The sequence below is a fragment of the Lichenostomus cassidix genome, chromosome 3, assembly GCF_008360975.1.
Source record: "Lichenostomus cassidix isolate B80296 chromosome 3, HeHo_3.0, whole genome shotgun sequence".
Taxonomy (NCBI): domain Eukaryota; kingdom Metazoa; phylum Chordata; class Aves; order Passeriformes; family Meliphagidae; genus Lichenostomus; species Lichenostomus cassidix.
The window spans coordinates 51,041,712-51,057,230 of NC_139483.1; the positions used below are offsets into that span (position 1 = coordinate 51,041,712).

Consider the following 15,519-nt stretch of genomic DNA (forward strand, 5'->3'; position numbering starts at 1 on the left):
GCTGCTGCTTCTTGCATTTATTTCTTTATGCCTCTGTTTCATTTGCTTTTTTCTTACCTGAAGTCCATAGCTTCTCCGATACAAAGGTACAGCACTTGATTACATGTTGTCCAGCTTCCCCTTGCTATAGAAACTAACAAAGATACAGCGAAGAGGGAGAAGCAACAAGAATAAAGCAGTGTGCCTGTGAGTAATGGTGGAATGGCAATGGACGAAAAGAATCAGTACCTTGATGCAGTCAAGAACAGTAACGTATTTATTAAGCAGCTACAACCCGTGACTTCATTCAAAGCATTTTCTATTAAAAATACCTTGTTATTTCCCACCTACCCTAGACCTGCTCTGTGTGTTGCAGCTACAGATAACTGAGCTGTCGTTACAGGTTTCAGCCTGTCCACATGTGGCCACAAACAGCCCAATATACACGACTTAAAATAGTATTCTTAATTGCAGAAGCATAGTTCATTTTAACAGCAAATAATGATGTCTAGAGGCTGGGGAAATTAAAGCTAAGGTGACAGTAAGCAGTAATAGATACTCCAGGGTTAAAAATAATTTTCCATTGTTTGAAGATGAAAATCAGACCATGTTCTGTATATGACAGATTGTAAAATCTGAAATACAAGAGAAATTACAACTTTCAGCAGTTTGATTTTGCATGCTGGTAGGGCTAAACTTCCATCTTCTTGTGGAAATGCAGCATGTGTCTTAAGCCTGAGGGGTTTGATGGGTCAGGTTGTGTCTGCCCCCCTCCTATGACCTGGTGGCTTGTCCCCAAGGAGGTGCCTGATGCCCTGTGGCTGGGACAGGCCCCATGCCACTGGCTGCCGTGGTCCTGGCTGGGGATGGGATGGGCCCTGGCTACTCCCCTGCCTCTCCCAGCCCCCAAGAATCACTGAGGACTCCCTGACACCCTTCTGTGAAGTAGTCATCCTATAGTATGGGTTATGTTTGGTTACTTACTGCTTTTTTTGTTATTTCTTGTGGATTTTTGAGTGTTACTCCAATCTTTTATTCTGCCAGTGCTGTCTATTTGCCAGCCTAGACTGATGTCTTATTTCAGAGGGCTACATGAAGTCAGTGCTGTTTAATCTCGAAAATGATAACTTGAGGACAGTGATTTTTCATAATCACAGGTAGGTAGTGAAAAAATTACCCTTGAATAGTAGTAGTGCTTACAGAGACTTCCCAGTTATTCTGCCCTAAGCTCTAAGGAGTGTTTCTGATTATGAGAGTGAACTTGAAAGAGAATGAAATTATAGATTCAGTGAATTTAATGGGGGGATTTCTGCCTTGATAAGACTAGTAACAGAAATTTCATAACCTCAGTTGTGCAGAGATCTTGTCTGCACTGTGGAGCTCCATGGCATGGGGGAGAAGGGAGTCTTCATGCCCTGGAAATAGGTTTATGAGGAAATAGGTTTTCTGTTTGACTCCTGAAGTCGAGCTAGGGGGACTATGAGAAGGTTATTAGCTGCAGTCGTGAAATGAACACCTTGTGAAAAAACTGTCCTACTGAAGCAAGTCTTTATTTTCTTGTAGTAGACAAACATGTACAATTGGTTTATTCTAATTGTTCATAAGGAACAATCTTTTCTGATATGTAATTGAGTACATCTCACTGTTTGGCAGAGTTCTGGACTGCTCGGTTTCATCTTCTGTTTATAGCTTTTTTTTTTTTTCCTGCAGCAACTTCACAAATATTTTCTCTGCTCTGAGTTTTGTTTGCTGACATCCTTTAGATAGCCTTTCTTATGATTTGTGATTACATTATCACAGTTTAAATGTACTGTAGTATCAGCTATAGTGGCAGTGGACCCTTTAGGCTTCTAGGAGAAAAGGGGATCAGCAGTAAGTATTTTGTACCTGTTCAGTTATTTTTTTGGGATTGCATATTCTGCTTATAAGTTTCTGATTCTATCACTGTTACATTATATTGGGAAGGTGTGTCTGTTTTCTGTCAAATTTGTCATTTTCTAAATCACTGTTTTCCTTCAAGCTCTAGTTAGAGGCAAAATTGGAAAGTATTTCCTCTGAAATCCTGTTCCTGCTTACATTTCCAAGGGGGAAAAAAATGTCAGCTGTTTGTTTAACAACTTAAGGATGTTTCACATATAGATTCACCATCTGCAGATTTTCAGAATGCGGTCTCTCTTTTGAAAACTTGATCCTAAATCTGACATAACACCAGGGCACCTTGGAGAACATTGTTTAGAGGGAGTTTCTACTTCCTTGCTGTGATTTTTTCACATCTCTAAGACAGAATTCACACTGAGGAGCATGGACTTTAAAAATTTGTTTCATACCAAAAACCACTAGTAGCTGCATGCTATGCTTTTCCTGTGCCAGACTCACAAAGGATGGAAATCATTACTGATTCTGTTTAATTAATGCTGCTGAGACTCATGCAGCTCTGGAGGTCCTCACTCTAATCCTAAATGTTGATAGGTGTCAGAAGAGTTTTCTTGTTCATTCTAGAAAGGAAATGGAGGAGGAATGCATTCTAGAAGGAATAGAGTAAATATATGTACATTATTTGTGTGAATAAGCTGTAACTGTTCCTTCCTGAACATGATACAATTTTTTCGTTGGCTCTGAATGTTCTCGAATAAAGATGTAATTTTCTCTTTCCTATATGGATTTTTATTTGTTAATCTTTTTGTAGAATACTCTGCTTCATATCTATCCTCTGAAATCTTTGGGTTTTTCTTTCCCTGTAGGAGTTTTCACTTATTCCCAATGATATCATTATATTTTTTCTTGAAGCTCTGTGTTCATAATAGGATAATAGGGAGAGAAGTTGTTGGGTTTGTGATTGATTAGTGGATGTACAATCTCAATTCCCTTGGAAAGTGGGCATGTGATTGTTTGAGTCTGTTTCTTTGGAGAGGGACCGTTTCAGGGAATTGTAGTTAGAGCTGCAAACAATCCATTAGTCACTCTTCCAAGCCCTGCCAGCATAATACTGTTCCCTGCAGTACATTATTGAGCATTTTGTCCAATATTGGTTTGAGTGACTCAAGCCATGAGGCTTCCACCACTTCCTCTGAGAAACTGTTTCATGGTCTGACAGAGCTCACTGTTAGGAAATATTTCCTGGTACTCAGCCTAAACTTTTTAACACCCAGATTGATCTCATTGCTGTTAGGTATACTTTTTTCCCCAGTTCTGTCTTGTTTGGCATTCACACTCTTGAGTGAATAGTAGATGGTATTGTATCTCCTCATAAGTCAAGCAAATGCATAATTAGTTCTTCTATTTCAGCTCTCCAAATAGGCCATCTGTTTGGTGGAAAACAGGGCTGAATATGGGAAGGGTTTTTTTTTTTTTTTAAGTGCTTGTTTCAAACAAATAATATGAAAAAGTGCAATAGGAGTTCTTATGTAGCTCCAAGAAGCCCCAACTTACATTTAAAAGGCTTTTCAAAAATTATGTAGAAGTCGGTGACTTTTCCAGGCAGTCATTTGAAATAGTAATACCTTTTTCTAGCATGGTATACAGCTCTAGCACTAATAGTCTGTCACATCTCATGGCTTCAGGGAATGTTTTGTAATGTTGCTTCATCTATTTATCAAGCAAATTATATGTAGCTACAGCCTGGAGAGGGGAGAGCAATGGCAGCAGAATTGCAATCAGATCCAGGGACCATTTGAGTGTTTGTCTTTCACAGCTTTACAGCCAGAATTTACAAGTGTTTGGGTCATATAAGGATTGCTGAGGAAGGAAATGTGCTTTAATGCATCCAATCATTACACAGCTCTGGATTTCTTCATAGTAGCCAACAGCTGTTTGGTGTTTCTTTCCTTCCATTCTTCTTTCCTTCCTGCCTGTCTGTCTTATTATAAATTCTGCAAAGATGTATGCAGATAATAAATTTTATTTTGCAGAATCTGGATATGTGCTATTCTTATTACTTATGAATTGTCTTCTGCTTGGTCAGAGACTCCTAGTCTGTGGAACACTTAGGTTTACAATAAGACTTCTAAACTAGGACTCCATGCTTGCATTGAAAAACATGCAGTATGAATTTTAAGCCTATGTTTATGTTTTTTGACGAATCACTGTGTAATTTGGGAACCAAGCCCATGTTTTGTTAATTTTTTACCTGAGATTACCTGATGTGTGTGGGTTTGTGACCCAGGCTTCCAGCTTGGGGAGTAAACAAGCTGCGTGCACTTCCTCTGAACTGTACTAGAAAGGATGTGCAAGTCCTCAGGCAAGAGCATTCCTGAGCTAACTTACTACAATTTTACTAAACTAATTAAGGAAGAAAAATGCAGTGATCAAATTAAAATCGAGCCAAGTTTGAACCAAATCGGTGGGTTCAGGTGATTAACAATTTAATATAACAGATAATCTTACATTGCATACGAATATGTAAATGCAAAAAAAAAAGAAAAATCAGGTAAATGACAGTCTGCTATCAGCAAAAGAAAGTGAATAACTCCTGCAGCTTTCTTGTTCTATCATTTACTACCTGAGATGAAGTAGAGATAGATTAGCTGAAGCCTGGGCCATGTGCTGTGTCTGTTAGGAAGTCTCAGGCACTTCCTTCACCTTTGGGTGGAGTGTCTGAGGCTGGCAGAATCTCCAGGAGAGAACTCCTGTCACAAGGGAAGGAAACACTGATTTCTTTCCTTTCTTATAGGGAGCATTCCACATTCGGCACTTTTCTGCCTCAGGGGCAAATGATTTGGGGATGAGTTGTGTGGAGTGACAGAGGAAGGGGTGGCTGCAGTTCAGTCCCCAGCAGGTGGCACATATCTGAGTTGAGGGTGAAAAGTCCCACCTCTGGAGTGGTCCTTCCACTCACAGTAATTCCCCCTATAGATGAGGAGCAAGGTGCGTGCAGGACTTTGAAGCACACGTAGCTTTTATGTGAACAAACTCTACCCATATTTAGGGACTGAGGTATTCCCACTCCCCATGTCAACTCTGGGGCAATATTCCTCATGTGTGCCTCTGTCTGACCTGCTCCCTGCAAAAGGGCTGGTCTTCTCTGCATTCAACTGTGTGTTCCCCTTCCGTGCAGGTGATCCAGGCTGTCTTCTTCGGGATTTGTGTCTTGACTGACCTGTCCAGTCTTCTCACTAGAGGGAATGACAGTCAAGAGCAAGAGAGGCAGCTGAGAAAACTCATTTCCCTCCGTGACTGGATGATGGCTGTTCTAGCTTTCCCTGTTGGAGTGGTAAGTACAGTGTTAATCTGTGCATGTCTTTGCAAACTGGGTGAACAGTGTTACTTACTGTTTTCTTCCTGAAAGGCTTTCCCATCTCTGTGCAAAAGACTACACAGAAGGGGAAAAATGGTACAGAAGATTCTACCACTCTCTTGTTTTTCACAGGTATAAGGGAACAGAATATACTGTGTTTGCTGAAATAATTTTTGGTTCATTAAAAAAAAAACATGTTACAATAGGAACCTGATAGTGCAAGTAATTTAAAATGTATATTGTACCAGCAGCATCTTGAGATTCAATTTAGACCTTTTCTGCACCACATGTCATCATCAGGAGTAGTAAAAGTGCTGACTGTGGCATGTTTTACACCATAATGACCTGAGGGAATTCGGGCTGTAAGCCATTCCGACATGGGCAAGAATAGAAGCAAAAGTCCAGGTTGCTCCCTGTTAATCTCATGGGGGATTCAGAGCTAACGGAAGAACTGAGGTAGAAAAGCAGGCTTTTTGTTAGTAATGTTAAAAAGCACACAGAAGGTATGTAAAAATATGGGGTTGACATGTTTTCTTCAAAAGAAAACTATTCTTTGGATCAGGTCTTCCTCTGCTGGGACATTGCACATCACTTTCAATAGCAAGATGTGCTGAATGTCTTTACATAGCTTATAAAGCAGCTGAAAATCCAGAATTTTATGAGTTTTTACATGGAAGTGTAATCTGTGTCAGTCTAGTTCTAAGCTTAGGTTGCATTACAACAGTGTGTGAACATTTAATTAAAATTGCTGCTTTTATTGTAATTCAGGATGTAACTTTAATTCTCTTTTTTTATTTCAGTGTGCTGTAATTCAAAATAAACTCACAAGAAGCAAATTTTTTTATGGACTATTAGAAAGCTGTATGAGATCTTAAAAGTTGTACTTTCACAAAAGCTGATCACTTTCTGTCAGTTAACAGCAGTTAACATATCAAGCTATCATTTATAATTTCATGTAGTCAGAGATGCTTCATTAGAATTTCATTTCACCCTTTATGTGGAATTTCACAATACATAAAGAAATACAGAATGCTTTTGCAAAGTTACAATGGGCAAAGCATATGGGAAACACTGCAGGTACTTCTTTGATAAAAACCCAGCTGGTAGCCTGTTGTGGTAGCTTATTATGCTTGCTTGCCTGTCTTTTGGGAGCTGCCACAATTCATGTTGGGGTAGCAGACTGCAGTTTTCCAGCAATGGTAGAGGAGACTGGATCACCTAACACAACTATTGGAAAACCTGTGTGTAGACAAGTTTGCAAATATGCATTTTATGGGTGCAGAGATTCATGTTACAATTGTATTTTTAAGGGAGATGGGGAGTTAGAAGTAGTTGTGGTTGTGATTAGCAACAGATGCATTCCCTACTGTGTTGATACTGGAAGTGGAAAAGGAGAGAAACATCACACTATTTGTCTGTGTTTAAATAGTTTAAGTGCCTTTTTCACTCTAGAAGTGTACTCCTTCACATGCATCAAAGCACACCCTCCTTGGCTGTCTTACGCCTCTCAGGAATCAGGGGTTCTTCCCTGCCACTGTTCAGCTCCATATTGTTGTCTGCATGCTCCTCCACTCCTGCAGTGCTCCTGACCTTGAAACTTTTCAAGATCTTGGAGAATTTCAGCTTTGCTATGTCGTGGCAATTCGGAGCATTTCTTTTCAGGCGATGTTTCTCTTGCCACCAGTATGCAAAGAATCCCAGTTAGCCACTGCCTGCACTACAAGTGTTGTTGCAACATTTACAAATTAGCAGTTCCCGAAAGATGTGTTGCATACCTGGAGATAGCTACTTTCTCCAAGGTTTCATATAAGACCTTCTGTCTTAAACAAACACAGTAAGGAATGGCCGTGCTCATTGTACAGATACGCTCCATTTCCAAGAGTGACCTTTCTGTGGTGAGGGGGAAGGATTGTTTACCACTTAAAAAATATTACAAAGAGATCCTAAATAGGTTGTTTTCATTGTTGTTTCTTCTCCTGGCTACTGAGAGACAAACAGCAGCTCCTCATAACTTTACACTGGTCTCAGCTCCTTCCTGAAACCTGATCCTCACCAGCAGCTGAGATCTCACCGCACTGCAGCTACCACTTGCCAAAGCCTGGCCAGTGCCTGAGAGACTGCTAGGCACTGCAGGCTCTGCTTTGGTGGGATTATGGATATGGAGAGTGCAGAGCCCAAAAGTAGAAAACATCTAATGCAGATTTTTTTTTTTGTCTGAAGAGCTATTTATGTGGAAGAAAATAGGCCATGAAATTTTGCTATGATGGAGGTTCTCGTTAGAAGGAAGTATTGAAAACCAGTGTCTGCAGAAAAAAAGTTCCCTTGTTTCTCATATTCTTTTAACAGCTTTCTCACTCCTGGAAAAAAAAAAGAAAAAAAAAGAAAATAATTTGAAATGCAAACTTTCTTTCCTTGAGACTCACCCACCTAGCTCTCCATGGAGCTTCTCAGTGGTTTCCAGTAATGGCACAAGGGAACCTTCACACATAAAAATTGGGCGGATGCAAATAAAATCTTTGTTGGGTTTCTAATGTAACAGTAGTGGTCATGCTTAAGTACTTGTCAGTTACCTTAACATCTAAATTATTTTTATTGCTCAGTGTTTTACACAGGGCATGTTTAGGCAATAACGCAAATACTAGGGGAACATTTTAAAGCCTAGTAACTGCAGTTTTTCAAGAGCAATTCACCACATTTTTTCTGTATTTCCTGCTTATTGGAGCCCTTGAGATGACTTGTTCTGAAAAACAGATGAGAAAAGGGGTTTCCACTCCCAAGTCAAACAATGATGTGTGAAAAAAAATATGTAACAAAGTTTTAAAGTTTTAGTACTTCCTAAAAAACTATTACATGTAAACCATCTGGGAAGTCTGACCACCAGCCTCCTCCCACCTTCCAAAGGAGGGGAGGAACCAGCCCAAGGGTAAATAATCCCCTTTTGTGGCTTTGCAGCAAATCAAATCTTGCAAACAAATCAAAACTTGAAAAATCTGTGCAGCAAATCCCATCTCTTGAGTGTTCTGATATGCATTGTGTGTCTTCAGGAGCTCTGATAAAACTGAATTGCCAACCTATATTTCACAGGAGCATTAAAAAAAACCATTAAACTCTTCTAAGGACCTAATGGCTACTGTTTACCTATTGTTGCTCTTTCTAACATGGCTTTTTAGACAATCAGATCAGAAATCAACAGATTAATTTTCTATGCAGTAAAGCCTTATGCCACAAAAAGTCTGTGGACAACACTTTCTAGCCCTTTTATATTTTATTATAAGTCTGCAATACTGTTCAAATGCCTGAGAGATTAGGAAGCATCCACTGAAGAAAATTGCTTGCATAGGCATTTTAGAAGTTCATTACCACTTTTCATCTGTAATTACTTGGATTTGCTGTCCCTTTATCTGTGTAAAGGAGGTGTGTATTGGGAGTAGTTTACACTGCTAGAGTAATGTAAGACATGCTTAAAAGTCAGACATTACACTTTTTTTCTATTTTTTTGACCTAGATCATTAAGTTGCCAAGTTTCATGGTTAATTAATGTTTTTTGTAAATCATGTGTGGTTTTATCAATATGTTTCTTGTAATTTGTACCAAACAAAATGAAGAAGAGATAAAACAGACATTTCTTAATGCACAGTTGTTTAAGACTGTTTAATAAAAATAGGAAAAAGAACAAAAATTTATATTGTTACATATCAACTGCCTAGACAGTCACAAACTCTGCAACAGACATTTTATATCATGTTTTAATAGCTATGTTTGGGTCTGAGTCTAAACTGACTAGAATTACCTAGTTTTCTCTGTTTTACTTTTATGGGTTAAAAAACCTGTGGTACAAAGGAGAGAAAGCCAGGCATGCTTTCTTATTTCATGTTTCTCTGTACTGGTAGAGTCACAAGGAAAGCTGATCACCCTTCTATAGATCATCCATTATGCTGATCTGTGATCTTGTACCAAGAAAAGATGTGTAGGCATTTGGTGCCGTTTCCTAGTTACCTTGTTACTTGACCAGTATACAGAATACTTATATTTCCGTATGTGACTTAACAATGCAAAAATCTCTCTTCTGGATTTTACCCTCATCTGTTGTGACAAGGTAACTGGTGATGGGAACATTAGTGAGTAGTGGTGAAATTGCCCCCTGAAGTCTGTTCTCTAAGAGGGGTTTTCTCTGGTTTTTATTCCCCACTTCTTGTTATTTCTGTCACTGGCCCTTTTCAAATCCCTTTGGTGTATTGCTGTACTAGCTCTTGATTCCACCTAAAGCCAGTACCATGCCAGTTTGTACCTACTGTGGTCTGCCTTTAACAGCACTTTTCTTCTAGATATAATAACTGTCTAACTGTCAAAGATGTTCGCAAACAACATATTTATACTCGCAGTTAGCCACAAATGTCTTGGGAGATAGCCAGAAAGCTTACCTTTAACTGTATTTAAAACAAATTTTGTCAGGGTCACAAGGGTTGAAGGTTTTTTTCTTTGTCATTAGCCATCCAGGAAATGACTGAACTGTGCAGCCCAGCCAAAACCAAAAACACATAGTGTAGGAAAATAAAGTTCCACTGGGTTCATTCTTCGTTTGCATAACATTTCTTGGTTGGACTCACGTAAAAGTGCAAATTATACAATTCTTTTCATTGGCTTTACTTTCTTAGTTTCTCTTTGCTTCCATTTGTAGTGTTTTGACAAAGCCACTTGATTTCTCTTTTGAATAACCATCCATTTCCCAACCTGTCCTTTAAAATTTTTCCCTTGACAGGGCCATGTGCTGTCTTCGTGTCCTCTGAAGCTTCAGAGACAGAGGACAAACACTCAAGGAATACCTCCTTAAGTGGGAAAGACAGCATTTTGGTTTTGGCCTTTTTCTTTTTTCTGCTGCTATGTATTTGTTCAGCAGTCTTTCAGATGCCTGTAATGAGTGAGCTATTCCATATTTTCAGGTTCCAAGGTCTTGCAAATTTGAGGTTTCCTTTGGTCTATAATGACCAGATGCTAGACAGATAATCATTATAGACAAATAGAATCATTACAGACCTTAGATAGGATAAGTAGCAAATGAGGGACTCTTCTATTTCTATATGTTTCTTAACCTTATGTTTAATCCAGTAATCACTATCTTTGAAAAGCTGGCAACCCTAGGAGGCTCCTGTACAAAGAAATGTAAAATGATTGAGGCTGCCTGTTCTCTTCCTTGAATTCAAAGCCTTGAGTTTATCTAAAGAGGAAATGGAATGGTAATATTTGTGCCATTTTGTGTTGGGAACAAAAGAAGATAAAATATCGGGCTCCCTGAAATTTTTCTACTTCATATAGCAGCCTGTTCAGCCTGGCATGTGAGTTTAGCACAATGGCTGTCTCCACAAGAGTGATGAATTATGCCACAAGGCAGGCAACGTGAGCATAAGAGCAGCAGTTCTGCTTGAGGCTGATGTAGGTGTGAGAGACCGGAGAAAATGAGTACTGGCTCAGAACATCTAAAGGGGGGGAGGAAGAGGGGCAGGGCAAGTCCTGCGTAGGTGGGATGGTGCATTGCTCCATACTCCACCCCCCTGAAGCCTCTAATCCAGACCCAGAATGTCTGTTAGCCACTGCAATACATAGGTAAATAGGGTGCTGGTGTGGCAGAAAGAGAAGTGGGAAGAAATTCTGAGAAGTGCAAGATCCAAAATGATATCCGTTGGATGGGTAGCAGCCCATCAGAAGGGGGATCATCCAGGCCACATCTTCGATAACCTGGTAGACTTGCTCACTCAGTTGGCTGTCTTAGCCAAGGAAAAGGAAGCAGAAGAAAACAGAGATACTTATTGGAATGTATGCATGTGAAACATGGCCACTCTGGGTTGAAAGACCTGTTAAGAGAGGTGATAAGTAGAGGATGGCCTGTCACCCAAAAGGCTTGTGAAACAGTAATTTCTGTGTGCAGCCAATGCTGCACCAGACTGGAGAAACACCCCCTGCAAAATTCTCCCCTGCACCTAAGGACAGGAAAGAGGTTGTAGAAGAAGTGGCAGGTCAACAGCATTAGTCCTTTTAACGAATCAGGAGGAAAACAATGTGTGCTGATGGAAGTTCAAGTAGTCTCAAGTTTGGCGAAGGCTAAAGCAGTGGCATGGTCCACAGGGGAAGGTACTGTGAAAGGATTAAAATTATGGTTCAGTTTCCTGCCTAAGCCAAAATTGATGCAATCAGATAATAGCAGTCACTTCACAGCAGGAATAGTCCAGGAATGGGCAAAAACTGAAGGGATAGCTTGGGTGTTCCACACCCCCTACTATAGCCACAAGCCACTGGGAATAGTAGAAAGGACAAACAGTCTCCTAAAATGGTTTTTGAGACCTTGGGATGCAAAGTGGTCTGATGGACTGTGGGACACTGTGACCAAAGTCAATGACCCTTGGGGAATAAGTGGATGTTCATGACCTACAGTATTTTGCCCCATGGCACCTAACACCCCATCCAGAAACAAAGGGACTGATGATCCCTGGAATCCCATACATTTTCCAGGTCAGCCAGTACTGGTGGGCCTGCCAACTGTTGGGTACTACCAGTCCTGCTGATCTTAAAGATGCCCCTGAACATGCATGCATAGGTAACCACAGATGCCCGTGGTGAAGAACACAAAATTAACACCAGATGAATAATTCCTTCTTTTTAAAACTGGTCCAAGTAGGACCGAGTTTTCTTTTCTCTCTTCTTCTACAGGTATTCCATTAAAATATGTGGCTGTGAGAAGAGGAAGTGACAACAGGACTCAGGATTTACACAGTTCTTCGCTGCAATTATTGCTTGTATATGTTTCTATCCTAATAGTTTTGTGATATTTATATTTGTATGTGTTTTGTCTCAGTAGTTTTGTAGTATGTGTATAAATGTCACAAGCATTGTTTGTGTCTCCTTGCTGGTTGCCACAGCAGGTGGAAAAGATTCCCTCCTGAATTTAGTTTGGAAAGTCAGACAGGATTTTATATGAGTATGAAATCAGTTTTGTATATCCCTGCCTACCTCTTCGGAGCAAGGTATAAAATTACTTTGAATTGAGAAAGAAGAGTGGTTTGATGCCAAAGGAACCACATGTGGTAGGGGAAAGTGATGTGTGAAGCCGTGATCATGCAGGGAAGGGGGTTGACAGAGACTGAGGCAGCAGCTGGAAAGTTTTCTCCAGCTGTAGGCAAAGAAGTCATAAGTGGTCAAGATGTCACAAGAAAGGACTTTGGATTTGGAAACCAATGAAGGGATTTGTAAGTTGGGAAGGCATTTGGTTTGAACCCAGGACCCCAAGTGGAAAAATATGCCAAGTGGATAGGAATAGCTCAAGTTTTTGTTACACCTTTAATCCCCCTGAGACAACCAGACTATTATGCAGTAGAACTTCTACTTGATTTAACTTTCCCTTGGTACATCCTGGTATTCCCCCTTACCCTGGCATTCGGATCTCTAGCTTTGTAATAAGATAATTGACTGTAATATGGGTCCTGGGGATCCCCCTGAAATCTGGTTGGTGAAAGGGATAAGGGTAGTAATATGGGAAATGTGTATTTGTTTGGGTTACAACGATACCTGTACTTGTAAGATTACCAGCTCTGAAATGTAAGGCAGCCTCACTGTTGAAAATTTGCCTGTCCTCAAGGTTTGTATTTTTTTGGTGAGGTGTGCAATTGCATTGCAATAGAGAATCTTAAAATGGACTCATTATGCCATTTTGGAGCTCAGCTAACAAGTCCACCAGATATCAAAAATGGTTTTATAAAATTGTTTAATGCTTGATAGGTTGTTACTAAATGGGCAAGAAATATGTGAAATGCTGGACCTCACCAAAGGGAAATGCTGTATTAGGAAGCACAAACAAAAGTGAAGAAAATCACCAACCAGTCTGCTGCATTCTTCCAATCACTGCAGCTGAAAGATTGGTTTCACGAACTCTCCCCCCAGATCCTGATTTGCATCTTTCCTACCATCTCTGGAACTTACAGGGTGGGGGATGATGGCTTGCATAGGGTGGAATCTCTATACTGACTGGACCTATATTTTTGATTATTGAAGTAGCAATTGTCCACTGTATGATTTTTTGTGTATGTTCCTCTTTTTCCTCTCCTTTTTTTCTACCTCTGTCTGCTAGGTAGACACCACTGCCACCATGGAAGAAGAAGATCCCGTTGCCCATTGTTCTGGTCCCAATCATTGTTTTGAGCCTTGGGGTCATGTGAGAAGCTGGAGAAAATGGTTACTGGCTTAAAACAACTAAAGGGTGTGGGGGCAAGGCATGTCCTGCGTAGGTAGGATGGTGCACTGCTCCACCCCTCTGAAGCCTCTAGTACAGCCCCAGAATGGCTATTAGCCACTGGCACAGCAAAAGCCCCACCAAGGGGGGAATACCCCGAGGGACCAGGGCAGGTAAAAATGGTTGCACAGACACACGTAGTCATAGTCCACTGTTAGGATTTTACAGTAGCTGAGACCACGCTGGAATTCAAGCAATGATTTTAATCTTTCTGTGTTCCCTCCCCCCATTTCTTCTTCTTGAAGTCTGGGTAACTTAGAGTTGGATGAGTTGGAGTTCACTAAGCCAATGCCTTGTGGAATGCTTGATTTTGATTGAATGTCGCTTTAAAATTTGCCAAGTACCCTTAATTTTCCGAAGTTTACCAATAAAAGTTTGTTGTTTAACCTCCTGAGAATGTTGTCGCATTTCTCCTGTGTGCTGCCTTGGGTATAAAAAAAGCTGTAAGAAACCTGTTGAGCAAGTCCGGGACTTTACAAGAGGCAGTGTAAAGAAGCACCTCAATTTTGTCACAGTCTGGCAGTACATGATCATGAGGGATCTTAGCAAAGCCCAGCCCAAATTAAAGTCTACCAGTGATAAAATGTAAGCATAGTAAAGGGGATTTAAAAGTAGCAGACCAACAGTTGCTCATTAATCAAAGTAAATTCAGAAGCAGCCAAATTAACTATGTAGCAAGTCCTCATTATAATCTGTTTATCCAAATAGTTAATTTTTATAGTTCATTTTATCCACATGAACTAGTTGCAAGGAAGGGTAAGGTGAACCATTCAGACACTGGAAGGAATCTTCCCCAGGGTGTTGCTTTAAGTTTCATGTCAGGTCATCCTCTGGGACAGGTTAGTTCTGTAACACGTTTGGTTTTGCGCACTTCCTTTACCTTATGGCTGCCTTGTGATAGTGCTTTGCTAAGCGGCGTTTGCCGTCTGTAGCTCCAGATGGTTGCAACCAGCTAGGCTGATCCTGTTCCATCCATTGGCTGACTTTGGTTAAGGGACAGATGGCTTGTCCCCTCTTTTCTTGTCTTTACCTCCTTGACAAAGTCTATTGTTTTATTCTGCTCCACACAAAAATCACAGGTCAAAACCCGCCAGCTCTGTTGCATTCAGTGTAATAAAGTTCAACGTAATTCTGGTTGATTTTTCTTGCTGTACGACTTCCTGGGAAAAAAAAACATTATCAATCTTGGTCTTCATATGCCTGAGAAGATGTTTTTATGTCCCAGTTGATCTTAGCAGGTTCTCAGAGACCCACTGTGATAATACATGACTTCTAGGAAGCCTATAGAGAAGAGGATACTTTGCTTCCATTTTTCCTGCTGTTCAGCTATTCATATCTTGGCACTGAGGTGTCAGCAGGTGCGTAAAGAGCTACACTGTGCCAATGCCAAGACTGGCCCCGAAGAGAGATTTCTTGTGGGGTACTTTACACTTGGAATATTTTTCAGGCTGTCCATCATAACCTATTTTTTTTCCTGGCCTCTGTGCACTAGTCAAATAGTGCAAGCTTATTCTGAGCTGTCATAACAGATGGACAACTGTGTTGGAAACCAAGAAACTATGTACTGTATGCGCACTGAGGGAACAGTGTACTGGTTCAGGTCATTCACATAACTGCTGGCCAAAGTCTGCATGTGTGTGGTTAGAACAAGGTGCCATTGATTAACTGCAAACCTCAATTTTAACTTTCTAAAGTGAGAAGCATAAGAAATAGCTTATGCCTACACTATGCACACTAGTAGTTCACATGCCGTGCTGTGCTCACCCCATATTTCTTTGCACTGACCCTCTAAATTAGCTGTAAGATCATGAGCCACATCAATTTGGACTTAACTGAATACTTCCCTTCTATCTCAGTGAAAGTCTTCTTTTGCCTCTCAAACTTTAAACATGGATTTATCGTTACTGTTGAGAGTTCCCCTGTAAATGGTCACTGAAAAGCTCCTGGCCTAGGTATTGGGTTTTACTGCTATAAACAATAAGCGTTTTTTATTACTAGAAAACTATGACTCAAATTCAAGGTAAGAAAG

General features: G+C 40.4%; 1 protein-coding gene across 2 annotated transcripts in view; it reads left to right on the forward strand.

The window, feature by feature from the left end:
* AIG1 (androgen induced 1) overlaps positions 1-15,519 on the forward strand; it is a 123,471-nt gene that overhangs the window by 30,879 nt on the left and 77,073 nt on the right. For both annotated transcript variants that reach the window (XM_085055728.1, XM_085055726.1), the window contains exon 2: positions 5,033-5,188. In XM_085055728.1, coding sequence (XP_084911854.1) covers positions 5,033-5,188 — 156 coding nt within the window. The remainder of the gene's footprint in view (positions 1-5,032; positions 5,189-15,519) is intronic.